Source organism: Anas acuta, chromosome 3 (assembly GCF_963932015.1).
Source record: "Anas acuta chromosome 3, bAnaAcu1.1, whole genome shotgun sequence".
NCBI classification, from domain to species: domain Eukaryota; kingdom Metazoa; phylum Chordata; class Aves; order Anseriformes; family Anatidae; genus Anas; species Anas acuta.
The window spans coordinates 114,638,732-114,662,848 of record NC_088981.1 but is presented as its reverse complement, the minus strand read 5'-3'; the positions used below and the strand labels follow the sequence as shown (position 1 = coordinate 114,662,848).

Here is a 24,117-nt window from a genome sequence, read left to right as displayed (position 1 = left end):
TTTAGGAGATCTGCTTGTAGTGTGTTTTTTTTTTTTTTTCTTTTGCTTTAACTTTTTGCTTCCTGATTTGAGGTTTAACTCTTTCCTTTTCTGCTGCTACCTCAAAAAATCAAGGGCTGAACTATATGTATTTCTTTTCTTTTTCCCCCATTTTTGAATAGCTTTTTTTTTTTTTTGTTCTTTCCCCCATCCTACCATCTTTCTAGTGTATGGGAAGACATCATTTCCTAAATTGCATGTGCTTTTGCAGGGAGCCCTCTTCTTCCCATCCCTCTAACAGTGTAGCACTGGAGTCTGGTTGGACGTTCCTCCCGTGATGGGATGCTACCACCCCATAACCCACAGCACACCGATGCTTTTCCACTCCTTTTCAGTGTGAAATTAGAATCAAGTGGGAGAACCATTTTCCTTCTTCCCATCCATTTATTCCTGCTCCCCACCCTAGAAAGAAACACAGATTCAGAGTGAAAAGTATCGTTTTGGAGGCACTGCTGTGGGGGACAGAAAGCAAGGCTTCCCCTTCCCTCACCCAGAGAAGGCCTGAGTTAAGGTTGGGAGGGTGTGAGGAAGCCTTCCTGAGGGACTCTGGGCAAATTTTCTTCGTGCTTGCTCCCAGGCTCTTACACAGTCTCGCTGCCACTTTCCTGTTTAATTATGACAGCCTCTAATTGACTCCTTTGGCATTTTGGCAGGTTTGAAGCAGGTGGATGGCCTGTGGTGGAAGCGTGTCCCTGGTTCCCCATTTGTGGAACTTACTCTTGATTTGGGGGAAAGGGTTGGAGGTATTTAATGGCTGCGTCCATGCTGGGGTGCACAGCTTTGGGCTCTGGATGAACCGAAAGGGAAGCTTTTTCATCTCCCCATTGGGAATTTGATTGGAAGGGCAGAGCTCCTTGGAGACACACATGGCCTGGACTTGTTCTTCTCCCAGGTTGGAGTGTGATTTAATGTATGAGAGGGTCTTGTCCCTCCTTAGGTGTGATGTGGGTTGAAGATGCCTTCAGGCAGCTCTTGCGTCCCAGACAAAATCTTCTGTGTCACCATCTGACTTTGTGTCCTCTTCCCAGTCCCAAATAGAGCAATCCAGTGGACCTGATGCTGCACGAAGGAGTTTTCTGAGAAGCATGGTCCTGCAGTTGATGTTTCTGGGGCCAGTTTTGGTGCCCTGTAAGGAGCTGGGCAGCGTTTATCCCATTTTGAAAGCTGGGAGATTTTAGTAGTGTGGACATAGTGGGGGAACTGGAAGGGCCCTGGCCACAGCTGGATCATGGAAAAAGATGCTATACTGGTCAAGCATAAAGATTTGAGACTGGATTTGACTGTGGCAATGGAGAGTCTAACTTTATACTGGTCAAGCATAAAGTTTTGAGACTGGATTTGACCATGGCAATGGAGACAACTCCTGGCCTGAAGTACTGGAATGCCAGATCTGGGGAAAGGAGCATGTTTCCTTTTAGCCTTAAACAAAAATCACAGATCATTTTACTTTGTGTATTTATTTTATTTTCTTATTTATTTTTGCTGCTTCATTTTAGGCACCTAAGGGTGCTGCACTGAGGCCCTGATTGACATGTGCATTCCCAGTACCAAACAGATTTAAAACTTACCCCTCAATGCCCTGGTTCCCTCATGGATATTAAAACTTATTGGATTTAATCTTGCAGGCTGTGGAGCCTATATGTGAGCGTCAGCATGTGTGAGGTGCTGTGGTGGCTCCATCTTGCTGCAAGTCTTTTCTCTTGACTGATGGGCTATTCCCAGACATTTATTCAGGACAAAAGGTTGCTGTGCATATATAAAGCTGTTGAGCTTTCTGGGACTCACTTGGATAAACAGATGGACCAGGAACTCAGGTGGTCTGGTTATGACTAGACATGGGTTCTAGAAGGCCAGGATCTCCTTCCCTTTTAATCTCTACAATATTTTCTGCTGGGTTGTACTCTAGAAATGTATTGCCTATGTCATGTATGACACTCAGTGTGAGGTGGATGCTGGCTTAAAGGCATCACTTATACAGGTATGTAGCTCTGAGGAGCTGATCTTGGTACCTGGCCATGTCTTGAGCCATAAGATCAGGCTTCCCACCCAATCTGCAAGAAAAGAGAAGAAAATTTGGAGTCTGTGTGTGGTGTGGAGACACAGTTGGGTTTTGCATCATTTGGGGGAAAAAAAAAAAAAAAAAAGTGGTAATATCTTCAGGATAACAAAGACCTGAAAAGCTTCTAGCAAGCTACTGGTAGTGATGGAAACATAATCATCCTGTATCACTTCTATGTGAAGACTTTAGAGTAAGGAGTAGAATAAGAATAAGTAGTACGTATATTTTTATTTTATTTTTTTTTATTATTTTTGTTCTTCTTTTTTTCCTTCCTTGTCTTGTAACTGCTGGTGTTATGGCAAAGTCTTTCTCCACTCTAAACAACATGAAAGAGGTGCACAGTTGGAGGCTGAATGAATTCCTGTACTATTTCAGTTCAGAAACACTTATTAAAACAGAATAAATTTAAAACAATGTTGCAGCAGAAGGAAAAACCAGCATGCTCAAGCACTCTGCCACAGTTTATCTAAGAGCCTTCATTCTGTCTTTAACAAAGGGGTTAATTTTATGTGATTGCCAGTAAAAACAGGCTGTTTTCACGATGAGTTGGGCAATGGACTGAGTTAACAACCCCTTGGAAGTGCCAGGTGTGTTTCCCTGATTGGCAGCTCCGTAGGTGGAAACCCCTCGTTCCCAGTCCGTCCTTGGGAATGGCTGCAGAGCAAAGGACTTCATTAAGGGATCGTAAGGCTGCCTCGTAAAAACTAGCAAACAATTACCATCCTGATGGGAAGGAGAGGAGGGGACCGAGAGCTCTGCAGGCCCCGTGAAGAAAAGCAGACGTCCCAGGGCAGGGAGGCATCAGGTGAGGCAGACGCTATAAACACTTTTCAGCAAATGCTGCGTCTCCTCAATAAAGAGGCAGTTAGCCTGTCTACGGCATTAACAAAATATTCCCAGTTAACTTCATGGGTGGTGCAGGGCTGGGAGCTGTTAGCTCATATTCAGTTAAATTTCAAATGTCAGAGCTCGTTAGCGGTGATTTTAGCCAAAGACAGTTTGTGAGGAGCTCAGTAAATTTGACTTCCTCGGATAAAATTGAGGCAAGAGATTGCTGCTTTGCTTATTGATTTATTTTCCTGCTTTCACACATCTTCTTTGGGTCTGGGATTCAGGCTCAGCTTTATTCGCTTAGGGATTGTGGTTCTGACTTTCACACACACTCTTGTTCTTTTGTTGTCACTTTAATTCTCATTTATTTGCCTTTTTCCTCCTGCCTTAACCTGTGTCTAGTGAGTGGGAGATGTAGATTTTGCTTTTGGTATTGAGGACAGGTTTTCTCAGAGCTCACCAGCAGGCATGTGTGTGCATGGACATCATGAATGGGTTTAGATGTTCAGGCTGACCTATGCAAAACTGACTAAACAGATGCAAAACAGCTGGCATGGGGCAATTCTCTATCAACTGTAGAGATGGCTCCCCCAAGGTCTGTTTTTCTCTGTTTTCCTGATCTTGGGACTTAGCTTATGTTGTCTTGAATCTGAGATTTCCCATGCAGGAAGGACAGCACTTAGTAGTCACCAGCATGGCCATGAGTTTGTTGGTGTTCATTTTCACCTCTGGGAGATGCAGACACCGCAACGTGAAAACTTGGACAAGTTCCTCCAAGTGTAGGGTTTTGGGGTTTGCACCAAGGCACTTCCAACCCCTGTATGTACATACTCATTCCGGCATGTACCTTAATACGATGCCCAACCCTTCCTGAAGTCAAGTCTGCCTTTGGAAAACGCTAACAGGCAACATCTGCATCCTTAAGCACTTGAATGCATTGGGACTTGGATGTGCCAGCAAAGCTCCTTGGGACCCTAGATTTTATATCCTGCCAAGTGATTAACAGGCAGACAAACATGTGTGTGGGAGGGCAGATAGTGAAAGGCACAGCACATTGCAGGGGATCTGTGCTCCCAACAAAGATGAGCTGTTACAGCCCCGAAAGACAAAGGGATGGCTTTGTAGCCCAGACAGCAGCAGTTTGTACTTTGAACTCAAAGGGCTCTCAGTTAGCCATGTGGCGTGTTGGTCGAGGGGTTCTCTCTCACGCTACTCTCTCATCTTGTTATCTGATTAAAGTGAAGTTTGCGCTGAAATCTCTTGAAATGACAAGAGTGGCTAATGTCCCGTAGCGCGTGTGATGCTGCTCTTCAGCTGGGGCGTGGTTGCTCATGGCACAGCCATGCAGTGCAAAATTTCCTAAATGAAGCTTCAGCTGGTTTCAGGCTTCTGGAGCTGTCTGTGCCCCTGCTGAAATTGCCTGTCGTGTGTCACTGGAAGCTCAAACCACTGGGAAAAAAAAATAGCAGCACTGTTCCATTGAGAATCAGTTTTAATTTTAACTATATGCGTATTTCTGTTCTAGATATGTCCTTGTTTGGAAGTTGTCTTGCATCAGGAATGATCTCTGATGTTTGTACAGCTCCTTGCACATAAGGACTTACTGAAATTAAACAGACACCTTTGTCTTCAGGGAAATAGGAGGGGTGTGCCCAGTCTTCTAAATGATGCTTAACACCCAGATTTCCATTAGGAACTGGAAAATTCAGCTTGCAGTGATGGTGCAAAGGTAGCCTTTGCTAAGGAGTGCCATCTCGCCAGCCATCATAACCCAGTGTTCCCCTACTGCTTGTGTGACCTTTTCTGTAAGAGTCCCATCTTCACCTTTTTACCTTTCTGGCAGATAAGTGTTTTTGATGATGACAATAAAGATACCGCAAAGCACTTTTATTCTTGGTTGCCCCATCTGGGCTGCGCGTTTGATCCGAACGGCCGGCGTTCCAGTCAGATTGCACTATCAGATGGAGCTGGCTCTATTTCCTGCATTATTCTTCCTGGCTGTACCACATTATGCAATTATGTTTGCATTTAAACCTGAGCACTTACCTGTAATGATGCTGTAGTTCAGTACATGATACATTACAGCACTAGATAATGCATACAGATAGGCTAAGAAAGCATGTTGTTGATGTGCTAAAACTAAACAGGACATTGCATTTGAAAGTGGACTCTGAAAGCTCGCAGATTAGGATGAGTCGCTTAAAAAGCTCGCATTACTGAAATAACAGCCAGGCAGGGTGAAAGCCTCTCCCTGCTGGGCAGGTACAGGACTGAAAGGGCAGCACAAGGCTTCGGTCTCCATCTCAGGAGTCTGGCTGGTGTCACCTACTTCTGCAGGAGCAGGGAGGTCTCATGGGCTGCTGGGAGCGCCAAATCCTGCGCCCCTATAGTACAGAGTAAGTGAGGGGCTTAGAGGACAGGCTGTACATCCCAGCCTCACATCCCTGGGCTCGGGGAGCATTCCCAGGAGCAGCCCCCAGCCCCTCTTGTGGCAGCCTGTGCCAGGGCTCCAGCACCCGCCCAGCCCAGCAGTGCTGCCTGAGTGGCAGGGGGAGGTGCTGGGGCTCTATGCACACTGGAGCAAAGAAGCAAATTCCAGAAAAACAACTTTTAATACTCCTGGTCTGCATCAGATCCTAGCTTGGGATGGAGTATAGCCTGAAGCCATTTCTTCATGCCCATCCATGTTTTCCCTCTCAAATCTGGAATTTACTTTAAAAATACATTTTAGACAGGTGAAAATGATCTGGCAAAACATTTTGACGAAGCTGCTGCAGTGATTCAGCAGAACCCAGGCATGCTGCAATCAGAGATGAATTTGCCTCATGGGATAATGAAGCAATGTAATCCTGCTCTGCAAGGTATTGGCGAGTACATCAGCTTTCCCTTCATATAAAGAGGGATTACAACCAATAATTTTCCTAGCAGGTTGCTTTCCACCGTATTTGGGTGGGGGGTTATAGATTGAAGGTGCTAAAGTTGGGCAGCATGTCATCTTAATTGTTTCAGAGAAGGTATATAAGTGATAAAAGAAGGGCAGCACATGCTAAGTTTTAGCCTTCAAGCAGCAAAGCTATTTTCAGTCTTGGCCTGGTAAATCACTGCAAAGCCCTTGTAAACCAGGCTTGTAAACCAGGCTTGGAGCAGTGATGGGATGTGTACTACTCCTAGGAGCTGTGTGAGAGTTAGGGTCTGGATACCAGCCCAGTGCTTTGACCTCTACCCCCTGATCACTAAAAAACCCATCATCAGATCTTCAATGGCACTACTGGTGTGAATTAGACTTGTATCCCCTCGTTTGCAGTAGAGCTCACTCAGAAATCCTTCTTGCTGACATGCAGGCACATAATTTGATTTCTTTTCCTGCAGGTGGTTAGAAGATGCTTAAGCTAATCTCTTTATTTGCAATGTTTGTTCTCAGATTAGTTAAAGTAACTCATTGTTGTTCAGCTGTGAGACAATATTTGCGCAGTGCGTGCTGCAAAGTCCAGCACAGTCACCAGGCGTGGTTATTCTGCCTGTGTAAACAACTGCATGTTACAATTTGCTTGTTACCATTAAACTGCCATTTATAATTTGTCTTGGAAGCCTTGAGTCTTTGAGAAATCACTGTTTCAGAGAGATGTGTAAATTATGTGTGCCCTTGAACTGTGTTTTGGAAAGGGAAGACCAGTCTTCTTGTACCTGAACGGGAAGATTGCATTGAATTCCCCAATGTATTTGCATGCACAGGGTTTTCATGCAAGTTGGGCTTGTGATTACATTATGCTGGGATAGTTTGCACTGAAATAAACTGTCTCTGAATATCAGGCCATAAATGATCATTAGGAAAGTTCTTGTGAATTAGCAATGAGTTATTGTAGAGAAAGATTGCCTATTGCTCTCTGTGATGTGTTAAACTAAGCTGCTAAAAAGTACTATTGCAGATTTTTTTTTAAATCAAATGGGAATTTCACTGTTCATTCCAGCAGAGACAATGTTTTCTATCAGTTTAGCATCTTGCTAGGTGCATAGGAGAGTCTAATGTGTGCCTCTGTTCTGCTTCTCCAATTCAGTGACTTCCAAAATATTTCCTAGTATGAACCTCTTAAACTCTTTGCCTCTTGAGTTTGCCATCCAGGCGTGGGCATTCCCCACCTCTTTTTGTGAATCTCAGTGTTTTTCTGAGACACTGGGGCACCAGCTGCTGCTCCTGCACTGACCTTTTTGTCCCTTGCCCTTGAAATGCAGCTTGGGTGTTTTTTTCTTTGCCAGCAACCATGGGCAGACTTTGCCACAGCAAGAAAAAGCTATCATGTGCTAAAAGATATTTACTTAGCTTCCAGTATTTTCCTTTATCTTTGAAATTAAGATTTCTGGTTCTAGGATCAACCTCCCAACATAACCTTCAAAAAACCCCAGGAGAGCTGAGAACATCACTTTGGGACTCACGTGAGTGTGGTAAATAGACATGGGCCTTCCCATGAGTCTCATGGTTTGTTTAATTACGGAGTGGTTTAATGCTGCTCATATTCCCCTGATGCTTGGTATTTTACCTTGGATTCAGGTGAGCTTTCTTGCCTGGGTATAGGCAGCTGAAACATACTGTATCTGGGACATGTACCCCCCCCTCTCCAACAGCGATGTCTTTTCAGTGCCCTCCCTATGAAAGCACCATTCGATCAAACTAATATTCCGTGTCCTTAATTAAATACCTCTGGTGCAAAGAGCCTTACCTTCTGTGCTTGGAAATTGCAGTGATTACTCCCCTGCTGGAAAAGCCTTCCTTTTTTTTTTTTTTTTGGTGTTTTATTTTTGGTGGTGAATTTTCTTCTTTTTCTTTTAAGAAGAAGAATTAAGCTCTTTCTCATGCCATTGTCCAGTTGCAAATTGGCCTGAGACTGACTTGTGCCATGGGCTCTGACCTCTGAAACTGCCCACTCATTTTTTTTCTGAACTAATCAGCTAGACGAACTATTTACAGTTGGCTTTTGGGTCTTCTCACTGCTTTTGCGGCTGCCCCTGTCCGAGTAATTAATGACAGCATGGCTTGTTTATGGTCTTGAGTTACTAATGCTGTTGGCTGCAAATGCATTTTTACCTCTGGGACGTGCCAGTTTCCTGGTTCTAGTCCCACCTCACTGGCCCAGGTCAATTTTTTGTGTGTAAACAGATTTATCCTGTAATAGTTGTAGAGAGACTAGGTCATTCATCAGTCCCGTAGAGAACATGCCCAGCCAGATTCTTCCCTTTCCGTGCTTGTGCAACTCATCAGAAGTCAGAAAGATTCCTGCAGGACAGCTAAAATTAAGGAGGGGGGGAAAAAAAGGAAAAAAAAAAAAAAAGGAACAATTATTTCTTTCTAATTCAGGGTGTAGGCAATCTCATTTAGAAATAAAGGTACAGGAGAGGAGTCCTCCTGTCCAGCCACCTGCCCATCCTTGATCCTTGCTGTATCAATTCTTCTGGGAGTCACCCCACCCAAGAGAAATTCCTTCATCTGTAATGTCACCTACATGTTACAAGTGGAGTAAAGGGTAAAAAGAAGAAACAGTTGATGCAGACAGACATAAAAAATACCATCTTTTGGCCTTGGAAAAGGTCTGTTGGGTTATGGTCCATGCCTGGTCTACCACAACTCAAAAGGGAAGGAGCTCACTCTTTACAGCCTCTCACTGCACTGATGGTCAGAAGCACTTTGCTAATTCCCAGCCTTAGTTTATTAATAAGTATATTGCTTCCATTCTGCTTTGAGGGTAATGTTGTATTTTGGCATAAATGATTCATTTTTTTTTTTTCCTATTGTATAGTTCTTTAGATGTCTTTGCTTCCTTCTGACTTTTAACATATGTTTGGCTACTTAGTGAGTTATGACTTGAGCACAACCATTCCTGCATTTTTTTAATCATTTATTTCTGAATTATTGGAAGAAGATGGTCCCATTATCCATCAACCTTTGTTGACCAGTTTGTTTACCAGTTTCTACTCCGTTAATTAACCACAGGTGGTCTCTGCTATGATGTGGTTTGGTGAGGAACTTCCTTTCATCCCTCTGGGTTTTTGTAAAATTCTTCACTGTTTTGCCAAGGCAGTTTTTACCAACATCTAAAAACTACCACCCTATTACTCATTGCTGAACTGGCATCAGGGGCTGTCTTAATGCAGGCCCTTGGGGAAGAAGTACGTCAGTGGTCAGACCACGCTGTTTTCAGGAATCACATCGTGGAACTGAACTGGGAGAGGAATTTCTCAGGGTCAGATGCTCAAAAATTACTGGGAGCCAGGCGGCTGCCTTTCTCTGATAGAAGGATAGGAGAAACTAGAGAAGTCAAAACATGCTCTCCTTTTTATCAAGTTCTTTCAAAGGACTTTACGAATTGAACTATTTTTAAGGAAATAGAAACAAAAGAGGTGAATGTGATGCTTTTGCAAAAAAACTTTTTGAAGTGGACACCCATAGCAAGCTTTTCCAGAAGTGCTCCTTCCATTTCCTTCTGCTCCCTCACTTCCATCTTAGAAACCTCCTTGGAAATGTGACATTCAATGGTAAAGCTGAAGGACTCTAATGAAGTGCACGTGAATCAAATGCCTTTAAGAGATTGCCAATCCCATTGTATGATCCACCAGACAGATTAAGCTCTGATTTCCAAAGAAACTCATAGGCTACGTAAATGTTTGGAGGCAGCTTCTCTGAAATTGCTTCAATTGGCTGAGAGATCCCCTGCAAAAATTGGTAGTTGTTAATCTCCGTCTTGTTTGCTTTTCCATAGTGAAAATTGGCCATTTTTGGAACAGGAGGTGAATTGCCTGCAATAGAGGAAGGTTCACAGTGTGCTGGTTTGTGGTTCTTCTCTGTCAGGTGGCAGGTTTTGTAATGAGGATTAAATGGTACCCTCCACCCTGGAAATGCTTGGAGAAGCCTTGGGAACTTCTACGTTCATTATTAGCCTTGAACAGCTTGAGTTTGGCCATTCTTTGATTTCATAGCACAGTCAATAATTTCTCCTCGTTTTGGTGCGGATGTCTGAATACATAAATTTTCAAGATAAGGTGTTGTACAGAGCTGCTGATAGCAAGTGTGTGTTTTCTTACTGTTCTCTGGGATGGCCCTAATCCTTCTTTCCCATGAAGCTGTATATATGCCTTCATTCTCTCCTTTAGCAAACTCCTTGTATGCTTCCAGGAATGAAACCAAGATTGCAATAAGTCATCTTTTGGTTTTGATTTATATCAACAAAAGGACGTTTTCATGCTGAGTGCTGTAGTGCATTCAGGACACTTCTTGTAACAGTGGGATGAAAGGGCATCCTTGTCTCAGGGACACAGGCTGTGCAAAGGAAGACCTAGCTACACCAACTGAAATCCTATGACTGCAGTAGTGGTGAACATTTTTCAGTTAATTCAGCATAGGGTTAGATGTCCTAAAAGCAGGAGAGGCAGGGAATTGTGCCAAGAGACAGGTTCTACTTACTGGGGAATTGGGCAGTGCACAAACTCCACTGACTGTAGCAAATAACACGCATTTGCATCTCTTTCAAGCATGTGTGGGAGGGAGGAGCCTCCTCCAATTTGTCTGTTTTAATTATAAACGTTCTCCCCACCTTCCTAATTGCTCCTTCATTAAGAAGTAGCTTGTTGTTGCTTTTTTCCCTAGGAGCTAAAAATAATCAACTTTTGTTTGTTTCTGTAAATATTTCTTTTATTATTTTTGCCCTTGAGGAGATAATTATTTCTATTGTTGCATGGAGATGGTGGCCAATACAGGAGGAATAATTAGAGCAGATGGCTGAAAATACTTCCCTTGTAAAAGACATCTAGGGTAATAAAATACCTCCCCTCCTCTTTTGTCTCCTCCAAATATATGTTTTTCTTTCCTTCAGGTGGATGGGGGTTGTGTGGGGGTGTAAATCTTTTCCTGATGTATTAAACTGAGGAGCTGTCAAGAGTTCACAGCCTGGAAAGTGAGCTCCCTGTATCCATCACTGAAATTAAAGGGGTTTCGAACGTGGTGTGGAGTCTTGGGTCTACAGCGTGCTACTCCATCACTTAAAATGTTAACCTTGTCTCTCCGTGGTGACTGAGGACAGCAACGCTTGCTCTCCATACTTGCTGGTTAAATGGCAATCTGTCAGCACCAAGGAAAAGGCTGTCTCGTGGGTGTCAATCTCTCCGCATTCGAAACCTTTGCTTGTTCATGGCCAGGCACACCAGGAGAGGTGAGGGCGACGGAATCAACGGTTCACCTTCTTCCTGCTGGAGGTGGCAGGAAGCAACCTGGGGATTCTCTCGGGTGAAAGTGCAGGTGATGTTTTGTGCTTAGTGGATGTGCCTGGGGGCAAGGAAGAAGCTGGCTGCTGGAGGTGGGGTTGGTGGGGAAACCTGCCTGACTTTGGGTTTCTCTCCACGCCATGTCTCAGGTAATCCTGGGCTGAGGCCAGGAAAAGAGAGCGTGGAGCACAGCAGCAAGCAAAATCTGTGCTGTAGATCAACCGTTGCTTCTTGGTTTGGTTTTAAGATTTCTGCCTTTTTCTGATCAGAGGATGCAGGCTCTGGTCTTGTGTCTGTAACAGCTGCTAACAGTCCTCTTATTGGGACTGTACTCCAGCAAAACCCCACCTAACCAAGCAAATTAGGAAGTCACTGCAAAGTGGGATCAAATGAGCTATGCTGTGTCTAAACGGGTCTTTCTCCTCTTTTTAACACCTCAAAATACCTTTTGTTTTGATGGAGGAGAGTTAAAAATCACCAGATAATGTGTTATGCTAGTGGAGTGATTGTAATTTACAAAAATTTAGGCTGAAAATTGAAGGAATGGTGATTTATAATCCCTTCCCTTTGTGGCTTGTTTGCCAGCCTGTGTGGGAATGAAAGCCTATTGCTGTTATTTATTCATTGGTTGCAGTTGCTGCTGCTGTTTCTGGGCCCTGGTAGTCACAGGCAGAAGCTGAGAAACTGGTGCTGAGAGCTTGTGTTCCCAGTGGCAGACGCACAGGCAACCCCAGGCTGGCTGATAGCAGCAGCAGCAGCTAACAACAGAAAATGGAAAGAAACTTGCCTGAAAATGGACAAAGAAGGTGCAGGAGAGAGGAAGGGGATAATGTGCTGAACTGCAAGGAGCTTGCACATCTTTTATTGTATGCTTTTAAACATTATTTTATCTTTGCATAAGCTCCTTTTTGGAGCTCTGATGGGGAGGGAGTTATTTTTGCAGGCTTGGTTCCCTACTGAGCTAGTGTCAGCTGCTGCACTGGGTTCAAAACGTGAAGAATTTCCACAAAGTGAAGAACCCACTTTCCTTTGTTTTCCTTTGGATGGCAGATGTGAGGCAACATCCTGCAAAAGTTTTGGTGTCCAGTTTAAGTGTTCAGTGGATGCACGATGTTGCAGTCTACTAAACCCTGGGATGGGTGCTCAGTCATGACCCTGGTCCTCACAGCTGCTGCTGCTCTTCAGTCTTATGTAGAAGTGTTTAAATGAGTCCATAGGTTGAGTGCTGTGTGCCAAGCAGGTGAAAAAAAAAGGAAAAGGAAGGAGTCTTACATTTATGAAAAGTCTAATAGGGAGAGGGCTATTCTTATCCTGCTCTGCTGTGAGCAGAAGGACAGGAGCTGCAGTCTGCATGATGGAGATGTTTAAGACGTGGCCTTCCAGAGTTGAGATGCTGTCTCACTGTTTTGTCCTTGGACTCTCAGGTGAGTCAGTCTGTCCAGGCAGTCATGAAAGCATGCTCAGCTTGCAGAGCAACAAAACCCTTTTGGATGTGGGTTACAGCCTGTCCCATACTGACCAGGCAGCTGGATGAGACAGGCACTACAATTGAAAAGGTTCTATGAGATCCCATGGATGGAAACTATTGGGGTCAGATGAGAACATAGACCTCTAGAGCTGTGAGTCTGTTGCCCACCTTTCTTGACAATTAGTTTATGTGTGCATCAGTTTGTGTCATTTTACCATGGGCTGCTTCATAGGAACTGGACATAACCACCGTGGCTTAACAAGACCAGTTATAGCTTAACCAGGGGCTTAACAAGACCCATATAGCTGGACATTGCACTGTGTTTTTCTCCCAGAAAACAAAGAATGTAATCATATAGGATCCACGAGGTCCAGGCAAACTGTACTTGTGATTTAACACAGTTGGCCATTTCGCTAACCTTGCACTAGACCACGCTTTTTCTCTCACAGATCCTATAGATATGTTTTTTTTTTTTTTCTGCTTTCTTGTTTTTGTCCATCAGTCAGATGTCTTTCCCCAGTTACTACAGAGCTGCTTTCCCACTATCCCCTCTACATCTTCTTTAGTGCTTTGGTAATTTTAAGTGCCTTGACCAAAACCCCTTTTCTCTCTTCAGACAGATTCTTTAGATCTGTACCCTCTCCAGTAATACAAGGATGGTATGATTGGTTATAAATTGCTCTTGATCCTGTGTTATAAGTTGATGTTCATCTGTCTACTATATATATTTTAAATAAAAGCAAATACATATTATAAAATCCCATGAAAGATGCAAATACAGGTGATGTGCATGGCAGCAGACTAAGCCACGCATCTTCTCACTGGAGAACTTTTTTTAGGGACCTGGTAGAAAGACAGATTTTGATGACCTCAGTTAAATTATTACCATTATTTTTTTGTTTTGCCTCTATGTAGTCAGTCCTGGATAGTAAACTTACTTTTCAGCAATAGAATTCCATGTGTTTATCTTTGTGTAGGTTGGTGGTGTACAGACTGCTTCTTACTGTGGACATATATATTATCTAAACAATTAAAAACTTATTTTCAGTATATTTATACATTTTCTGAGTTACAGTCCTGAGAAGGTTGATAGTTCTTAGCTTTTATGCCAGGAGGTATTGGTAAAACTGTATGGATACACAGTTTTCCAAGAGGTGACACCAGAAACCTAGCAAGAATAACAGAGTAACTTAAACACTGATGTTATACAGACAGAACCTTAAACAAAGAGCTAGAATGTTTTCTAGTAAGTAAGGGGAACTGTTTATATATATAAATAACATTATATATATATATATATGTATATATATATATAATGATATTCAGAAGAGGAGTTTATTTTTCTTAACATTATCATTAATTGGGGGCTTCTAAGTGACTTGAGAGGGTTAGAGTGATGTCAGAGTGACTTCAAGCCATTTGAGAAATGTTCTCAGCAAAACATTCAGCTGAATCTCACTGTTTCACAACTGTATCATGCAGTGCAGTGCTTTGCTAGCAGAGTTGGCTGAGGTTGTGCCAGACAGGAATTTATGGCATCTGCAATTTCGTGCTACAGTTGGCTTGATAAGCAGGGTATCTGGGAAATGTGTGCCTTTCAATGAACTGTTCCCTCCTCTGTCCCCTGCTCTGAGATAAAAAATAATTTTAACTAGCTCTTTATTTTTTTTCAGTGGGTCTATTGTATACTCGTGCATACTGTATGTAATCTGGTTCAGAGCACTGCCTGTGAAGGGTAATCCACAGCCTCCTTAGAAAGACAGTGAAAAAAGCTTTCTATTCTTTCTGCTGGGAAGTTTGCCACAAATCTCTGAAATACACAAATATATGTTTGCTGGTGATAGAGATGAATCTTGTCCTATAACACTTAGCAAGTATAGAGAAAAGAGATATTCATTGTCCTCTCTGCAACTGTTGCACACAGATGCGAAGGCTTATCTGTGCTTCTGCAGTGATGAAGTGGCTCACTTCCTCTGGCACCGGGCACTTAGCTTTCCAGATGTTTTCACTGCATGCACATTAACTCTGTCCCAGGCTTCACTCTAGACCGAATCAAGTAAATCCCTTTGCAGGGAAATCACAGAATGGGACAGAGGATAGAAAACACTGGCATTCATACCCTACAGAGAGGATGGACATAAACTGGTTCTGTCTTTTAGCCTGGGGACCAACAGGCATCCCTAGTGTGAATAATTAAGACAGTAACCACAGTATAATCCTTATCTGACTGCTTTAGGTGCTATGAGAGGTGGTGTACAAACCATCAGGCGCACAAAACTAAAACTGACAATAGCACAGTTGGGAGAGTGACTGTCATAGCACCACCAGTATCGACTCACTGAAACCGCACCTCCCAAGCAAAAGCTTTTAATGGATATTTGTGCTCTGACTGAAAATGAAGGAACAACATTTTGCTTTTGTATGGGGGTTATCCTTTCCACTGCTGTTTCAGATTAGCACAACCCAGTGAGGACCACAAATATTTCCATGTCTGGTTCCCCCCCACTCCCTTCAGATCAGTTGAAGCTGTTCTTGACAGCTCGTGTGTGAGTCTGGATGATGTTTTATCACTGCCTATGTCCGCACGTGCATATAAGTCCACATAAAAATATATTCATGTTCCTTAAGAAATCAGCCAAACCTTTGCTGCAAGGTGCATGCTTAAAGTTTAGAGGTGAGGAGGAATCACATCCTGTCACAGACACACATAATTTCTCCATTGCTCATCATGAATCAAACTATTTGCCTGCTGTTTTCAAGTTAATCAGTGCTACGCTTCACGTGGAGCTGACATTCAAGGGAGGGGACAGTTTTGACCCTCTCCCCTTCTTCTTTTTTCCAGCTCGCCCTCCGCTTTTGTGGCCGCTGGGCCGAGGACTCCAGCTGGCCTGCTGGCCACCCGCCGCGAGATGGCGATAGTGTCACGATAGAAGAAGGCCGGACCCTGCTGCTGGGGACTACCACGGCCACCCTCAACCTGCTGCATCTCCAAGGTCTGCAGAAAGGGGGGTTCAGCGCTCCTCTTCCCTCCAGGCGTGGAGTTTGAACCCCCCGGCCCTTGCCCAGCTCTGGAGATGCCAGGCTGGGCAGCCGCCTCGGCCTGCTCTTGGTGGATGCCAAGGGATGGCGATGGGGAAGCGTTTAATTATTATGTATGCAAAAGGCATTGTTTATGCTGTTTGAGGCATAATGACAATATGACTAGGAAGGTTTTCTATCTATTTATTTATTTATTTATTTATTTATTTTTATTTTTGTTTCCCCCCAGCTACCGAAAGCGTTGCTATCCTGAGTGGCATTCAGTGATAATGGCAGTGCTGATAACAATAATCAGCTCTGTTTTGTTTGGCATCTTTGAGGCGAGCGTATTGCGAAAGCCTTTACAAAATTAATGATGGTACAGAATTACAGGCCACAGCTACAGAATGTAATAAATAATACAAGATCCTAGAGCACAACTGGTGGAAAGTGAATAACCAAGTATGAGCACGGGGGGAACGCTGGGTCTGCAGGGTTTGTGTACCTTGAGGTAGCCCCAGAAAAAGTATCAGGACATGCATCTCTGGGAGTATCAAAGTATGAATTGAAATATCTTGGCATTCGGTGCCAGAAATGTTCATTCCTGGAAATTAGGCCCTGATCATGAAGAGTGCCGGGCACATTTGGTATTTAAGTGAATGAGTTGTTCTGGTTCAATTGCTTGCTCAAAGTTCAGCTCATGTGTAAGATTATGCTGAAACTGAGAAGAAAAAAATGGGAAGAATTTTCTGTAGGTTTAAGGACCAGGAACTTTTCTGTTGATAAAAATTATTTTATATCAAAAGGGTGTTAAAGGTACTTGTTTTTCATTAAGATGATGATGAAAAATATGCATCTAACAGTTATATTTTAACATTGAATCTTAACATTTAACATCTGTTCTATACAGATAAAACTTTGCAAGTTTGTCCCTATTGTGTGAACATTTCCAAAGAAATTTGAACCTTGTCAGTCCAGATTTTTTAAGAACTACTACATCAAACATCATTCCTGTTTAAAAGAAAAAATCTAGCAAGAACTTGTAATAGAAAAAAAAAACACTTTAGTATGATTTTCTTCCCTCTCCCCCCATTGAAAATCATAAAGATAAGAGTTGCAGTGTGCTTCGTAACCCCAGTGTGATTATGAGGTGCAGGGGAGGAGATAGGACTGAGCCCCAGTTTTCTGAGACTTTTGGCCGCAAATCTAGATGGGGATCTGGGGGCTCATCCTCTGTCTTTGTGAAGAAGTGGGGCACAATCTGGTAGTAGAGGCCCCTTTGGGCCTACTCAAAGGCAGATATAATCAATCAGCCAGGACTTGTGAAGCAAACGGTGGTTTTATCGAATTTAGTGAAGTCTGAAGGACTATCTTTATGCTTTCAGCTTCTCTGATTTCAAATCATTTCTCCCCTTTATCACGTTTTCCCAAAAGCTTTGGAACATAGATTCAGGTAGGAAAGCAGCATTCAAATTTTCCAAATACTATTATTTCAGTATTGCTACATGCCAAACATAGGATGAAGCATTCTGGAAGCAGAAACCTACTTGGTCATTTTTTATCAGAACTTATTCTTTTTGCTGAAGTTTACTTGCTGCATCTGCCCTGCACTGACATGGGTGCCTCTAGCTGTGTAGCCTTGGTTAGATTTGGAGTCAAGATGTGCTGAAGTCTGCTCTGGTGTGAGATTGGATGGGAGTCATCTCCCCTTTTCCGTACCTTTCTTTAAGTTGCACAGCTCAGGGGAGTTGTTTAGGCTCCTATATTGATAGAGAGAAACATACTTTAGCAAAGACCTGCTCATCTTAGGTATTATAGATACCTGTCTGAAGATGAGTCTCAGTTAGGTGATTCCCTTAGAGTAGCAACTGTCAAATCTCTGAACTTGTCAAATAATTGCCAAGTTTCCCCAGCTGCAAGACGGGCATGACAATAAACCCCAAACCTGCAGGCGGGTATAGATGCGCACTTTGATTGAAGCATGAGCTGAAGCGTTTTTCTTAGTTGGAGCTGGAGAATGGGATTAAAATTGTAGCTCTGCTCCCTTTGGCTTTCTTGACTCAGCATCTGTGCGCTCACAAGCTGAAAATTTAACAGACATTATGGAGGAAAATGCCTGTAATGCTACTGAGTCTGCTCCTCTGCAAAGACACTGTTGTACCCTATTGCCCAGGTCCTGTATTCAATAAACCCAACACACAGGCCCATTTCATGAAATGTCTCCCTTTTTTAAGACACCCTGAGGATTTTGAACACAGCCCGTGTGGGGTCTCCTCATGATGATTTCAACATTGTGGAAATTGGTTAAAGATTATTATAAGAAGCACGTCAGCTGCACGTGCATCCTTAAGGCGACCCTGCTTTGGCTGCATTAGCATACAGACGGATGCATGTGGTGGTTCTGGTGGTGACCAGGCTGTCTGGACAGAAGATCCGGAGGCCAAAGCAATAGTGAAATAAGATTAGGCAGCTGAGTCCTGCCTACTGCCATGAGGGCTCACCAGCTTCTGCCTCCCCCTTGACGAGTGGAGCATGAACACGTGGTTATTGGCAGTGGAAAGTTTAATAACCAGACGATGGAACTGCTCAGACAATACTGATTGGGGAAGAGATACAAGATAGACAGATTGTAGATAACTCTGTAAATTCAGCAGATTGCAGTTATTTATATATTTTTTGATCCCGACATCACAAGTATGGTAATATTTATGATAACCCAGGACAGATGGAAATTTCCTTTACACAGAGCTTATGCTGGAGTAACTTCTTTGTCTGTGACGGGCTGATACCTCAGACATGTGCTATTGCCTTTATCTGAATTTTTAGTACTGTGTAGAACAGCCCCAAGGGTAGTCCAGAGACCGAAAATGCTGCCTGTCCTCCTTCTGGGGGTACCTTGGGTGTGGGTTTTGGGGTGACATTGCTGGTATAACTCTGGTGGGGTACCTTGGGTGTGGGTTTTGGGGTGACATTGCTGGTATAACTCTGGTGGAGCTGAAGGCATTCAACTGTCCATTTGCTTTGTATTGGCAACTTTGATAGCCACCCTTGCAGGCATAAGAGGGAAGATTATTTTGGTCCCTCTTATAGAAAAGCGCCCGTATTACTTGTCACAATCATCCCATGTGTCCTTTACCAGTTGTAGGCATTGCTGCATCTTAGCAGTCAGACTCCATGCTGAGGTTTTGAGAAAGCTCTGACCCCCTCATGTGAGATTTCCGCCTCTAAAAACCGGTGATATATTATGTACACCCAGCCTCCAACATGCCATGGGTAATCTGGGCTTCTCTTCAAGCTACGAGATCCCACAAACACACACACACACACACAAAAGAAACAAAAAAGGAACTAAAAAACCCCGAAGATACACATGCCATTGTCAGTTGTGGTCTGATCTTGAACCCATGTCCCAAAATCAATGCTTATCCAACAATATCTTGGATCTCTTGGAAGCCGCACTAAAATCAGGCTGTGGCTAGAATGGGTCCTGCATGTAGACCTGAGGAGGAAAGAAACCTAAATATTGATTTTCCTTGACTTTTTCCTAGGCTTTGATGCTATTAGCAAAGAGCATCGAATATTAGCTGATATATCTGCATAACTACTTTTCAAATAAGTGGTGCTTCAGTCACCGCCGATAAAGACTGGGTGTGAATTCACTGAAAGACAGAAAAAGCTTTTTCCTCTGTTTTCCTGTCCTCACTCTATTTTAAAATCCCTTGTAAGTAGCCACAGTTAGAAAAATGTTTGCGCTGTGGTGTTTTCTATGCCATTTTGCTCAACGCATTTGGGATATGCATAGTGATACTTTTTGCAGGCAGTTTCTAGTTCATATTTTCTTTTTTTAATCAGACAGAGACATTACAATTAAAATACCGTAAAAGCGATTCTGGCAGTATTGCAATAAGCATGTTTTTTAATTAAAGAAAGAACATGGGATGTACAAATAGTACCAGCTAATGGGAAATTTCATCCAATGTATTTTTTAATTGAGGTTTAAAAGGAAGAATAGTCAGCCCTATTTCTCCCTGTTGCTGTGATATTTTTCTGTGTTGTTACTGTGAGGTGTACCAAGCCTGCAAGGAATCTGTTCCCATAACCTTAAAGTCCCTGCTGTTTTGATGGGGATAAAAAAAAAAAAGGCATCAGTTCTTTAGTTTGTTAGTATAATTTGAGCAGGAATCCAGTGTTATGCATTACACTTCAAGTCACAGACCTGGACATTCCCAGAAGAAGGATTTTAATGCCCAGAATCTGTAGCAATTGGATGTTTTTTGGTTCTTCCCCAAGCTCTAAACCCTGGTTTTTGTTTGGGCATGGGCTGCAGGTCTCTTTTTCCTGTTCTGTTTAGGATGGGATTACAGCATGTACACCAGACTCCCAGGGCTCTTGCTTGCCAATGAAATTGATTTTCCACCTCTTCGATAGCTCCTGAGACTCCTCTGAGGCACTGCGGGATGAGCGGATCGGTGGAAGCTCATCTTGGCCACACCAAACCACAGGCAAGTGGGCTGAAAGCTGAGGCAGCAGCATCCCTTCTTTCTCTGGCTGTGTCCCTTCTGGGGAAGCAGCTGCTGCTTCTAATCATGGGATGGAAAGGGCTGCTGAGTCTGTCTACATCTGCCCTGGATGCAGATCAGGTCCTGATGACGGTAGCAGCTTTGCATCGTTGCTAGATCTGTCCTCACACACTTTTACGTGGTACAGAAACACCGGCATTGCAACCAGGCAACTGAGGTCCAGGTCTTTTTAAAGCTTTTAAATGCAAATAAATTCCTTCAAAAGCATAAGTCTGTATCATGGGCCCAGAGCTACAGAGGAGGCATGATGTGTAGCGGGGGATTATGTGAGGGTTTTAGTTTTGATGTATCCCCTCTTGTATGGCTTAACAAACTGTGCATCACGGTCGGATTTCTGTAGGAGTAGGCTGTCACGAAGACCAATGTCTGACCTACTGCACTAGAAACTGGGAGGAAAACCCTACCTGTAAAGTTTAAATTTAAATGCCAGAAATCAGCTTGAAATGAGATAACCGTGGGTGGAGGGGCATAGCAAATAGAAACGCTCTGGTCTGATGGTCACCCAGAAAGACCATAATGGTAATTATTATGCTGTCCATAACAGTGCTGCTGTGCCTTTCCCACTGCCTCCCTTGCAGAGGGTGCAGGAGTTAACAGGTGTCCATCACCTATAGGCTTGAAATAATAACCTAAGGACCTGTTTGCTCATTGCACCATCTGCCTGGTGTTTCCCCTGATGCCTTCCCAAGGCAGCTTCCTTCATTAGATCCCAGATGATGGGCTGGGATGTTTCAAAGCACACCGAGGAGGGTCCAACACCTCTTCCCCTCCAGGTTAGCTCACTCCTTGCAGAAACAGCTAAGGAATTGCTGAGAGGCTGGGAAGCTACGCAAGACTGAAGAAGTAGAAGGACTTCTCTGGAAGAGCTACCTGTGGCAGTGTGTTCTGGGCTGAATTCCTTTTGTCTGTCTCCTGAGCTCGTGGGGAAGAGCCCGCCCGGCTTACGAGGCAGCACGTGCCATCTGCACAGATGGCTGCGAGCCCAGCGAGCCAGAAAACCCAGGCGTGTTGGGCTTGGGAGACGGTATCTGTCTGAGAGTGCTCAAGCAGCTGCCAGTTCCTCGCCCAGGGAGAGATTAAGGCCTCCTTCCAACAAAACGCTGGAATACAAGCTTAACTTTTTAGCTTGTTAGTGGCATCCTGGTGGAAGCGTGTAGCTAGTTTGGGATCTGTACCTGCACATCATGAGAGTGGATGAACATCTATAGGGAATTTTGGTCTTTAGGTTAAGGCAGCTTTTGGGATGAAGCCACTATAACAAACTTCTTTTCTCCTTTGCATCTATCTCGGCACTGCTCCAGCATGCAATCAAATTTATGGCTCATCCGAATGTCATGTGAGCCTGTCAACGGGGTGCAGGAGACAGGTCCGTGAAATAATCGATTATTATTGAAGGCTCATAAACTCTGTATTCCTCTTCCCGTACACAGGAGGGTCTTTGTTTTACTGTTTTTTTCCTGCGACGAGGCCCCACCAGCCTCACCCTGGGAGCCGGAGAATGAGCAAGAAGTGAGCTGCCAGCACACTGCAGCCTTGTTGTGCAGGATCACTCGTTGCAGCAAAGATACTCCAGCTCCAGCAGTTGCCTCCTGCTGTTTGCTGCTCAGGGATGCTTGCCAGGACTGGAACGTGTGAGCTTAAGCCTGTCTCGTGGGAGATTCTGTGGCTTCATCATGTGAAACACCCGACTGAGGAAACTGGGAAGAGCAGGCTGAAGGCTGTGGGAATGTTAGTTATACACGGCTGTGGTGTGCCCACAGAACAACCAGAACAGATCTTCCTCGTGCAGGGAGCCTCATGGTGATGGGTGGAGATGGTCGTTCAACCAGCAGGTCCTCTTCCATGGGCAACGGGATTTCTGTTAGCTGTAGGGGCAGAACTCAGTAGTGACATCTAAGACAATTTTTCCACTGGTACCCTCCTAACACTGATGCAGAATTTAGGTTGGATATTAGGAAAAACTTCTTTACTGAAAGAGTTGTTAGGCATTGGAATGGGCTGCCCAGGGAAGTGGTTGAGTCACCATCCCTGGAGGTCTTTAAAAGACGTTTAGATGTAGAGCTTAGGGATATGGTTTAGTAGAGGACTTGTTAGTGTTAGGTCAGAGGATGGACTCGATGATCTTGGAGGTCTCTTCTGACCTAGATGATTCTGTGAATTAAATCTGGTGATAGCCACTTTTATCCTAGCTCCACAATGAGCTATTCATTAGAAAAAAATACACTGTTTCTTAGGGTGGTCTTACACTGACTGCAAATGTTGAAGTGTTGCCTCAAAAGATGATGATAGAAAAACAACCTCCAACCAAAAGGTGCTCGTTGGAGTGGGGACTTTGCTTCTCTCTGAGTTCAGGAAATCTCTAGAGCACTCTAAACCACAGCCTAAATAATAATGAGAAAATCAACATCTCCTTTATGCATTGTGAAAATGTGTATATTAGAAGGATTTATTTTTTTTTTTAAATGAAGTTTTTGAGAAAGGTTATAAGGCTCCTCCTATGTCTGAAAGCATGAATCCATCTCTGTGACACAGAAACAAGGAGAAACTTTCCACATTAATCATCAAAAAACATTTCTCCTTGGATAGTTTTTTTTTTTTTTTTTTCAGAAGTACATTGCACAGACTTACAGACTTTTTTCAAGGGTATTCAAAAATATTCTGGGTACCTGGGCTGTGGGTTTGACCCAACACAGTATTCCATGGGCTGCATGACCAAGTGAAGGGGCAATACATTAGTTGTTCATTTCCTATCATTTTGAGTGTGCCCTCTGCCATTTACCAAGGAATTCAGAAGAGAAATCTTCACCAAACAATTGACATGCTGGTGTAGCAGTCATTCAAAGGGCAGATTACAACTCTTACCTTATTATAATTTTATTTTTTAATATATGTATATTTTTTCCCCCATTATTTGGTTTGTCTGATCCTCCCCTCCGGGGCTGCCTACAGACTTTTTTTTTTTTTTTTTTTTTTCCTTTTGGATAAAGACAGATAAAGAAAGATTTCTTTTTTCTGGACAGAGAGGTGGAGGCTAATTGCTGGGTTAATTCAGAAGAATGGTGCTTCTGATGTTCTCACAAAGTATCAAATAGCCCCACCACTTTTCTCCCCCCTCTCCCTCGCTCCACCTAAAGAGACCCATTGAATTTGCACATTACTGTACAGAAGTGATTATGGGTTTAATTGTATTTATTTTGCTTGGTAGGGAGGCCATCATAACAGTAGTTGATTGATTTTTATAAAATCACCCTCAAGGTCATATGTAGGACTTTGCTTTCCTGCGCAGCCATAACAAACAATTTGAGGGTCACAGCCAAAGGCTCAGTTGAGCAATATTCTTGCTTTCTGCTTTCAGAGAAGGGGTCAAGTGCAATAAAAGAAGGAAGCATAACTTTTATTTTCTTTTTAAAAAAGGGGATGACAATCTTGTAAAGCAGCAGCTGTATATTTATTCTGACCCAATGAAAAGCATAGAAATACAGAGAGCTGAGGGTTAGAGGGACCATATATAATTTTTTGACACAAGTATTTATAAGTTTGTCTACAGTTTATTTTACACTTAGACTTGTTTAATGACAAAACGAATCCCTGTTAATGGTTTCCTCTCCTCTCCTCTCCTCTCCTCTCCTCTCCTCTCCTCTCCTCTCCTCTCCTCTCCTCTCCTCTCCTCTCCTCTCCTCTCCTCTCCTCTCCTCTCCTCTCCTCTCCTCTCCTCTCCTCTCCTCTCCTCTCCCTTTCCTCTTCCTTTCCTCTTCCTTTTTTTCTTTCCCTTCCCCCTGTTGCTTATTTAATCTTCAGCAGCTGAATATATATATAATTATAATATATATATATTATATAATATATATATTTTTTTTTCCCCAAAGAACAAGAGT

At 43.3% G+C, this 24,117-nt stretch overlaps 1 protein-coding gene across 9 annotated transcripts in view; it reads left to right on the top strand.

Moving 5' to 3' along the window:
* Window positions 1-24,117, top strand: part of PKHD1 (PKHD1 ciliary IPT domain containing fibrocystin/polyductin) — a 252,325-nt gene that overhangs the window by 66,215 nt on the left and 161,993 nt on the right. For all 9 annotated transcript variants that reach the window (XR_011095438.1, XR_011095437.1, XR_011095439.1 and 6 more), the window contains one exon: window positions 15,487-15,637. Coding sequence is in view for 6 of the 9 variants with exons in the window: in XM_068678848.1 (XP_068534949.1) it covers window positions 15,487-15,637 (151 nt within the window). In the remaining 3 variants the exon portion in view is untranslated. The remainder of the gene's footprint in view (window positions 1-15,486; window positions 15,638-24,117) is intronic.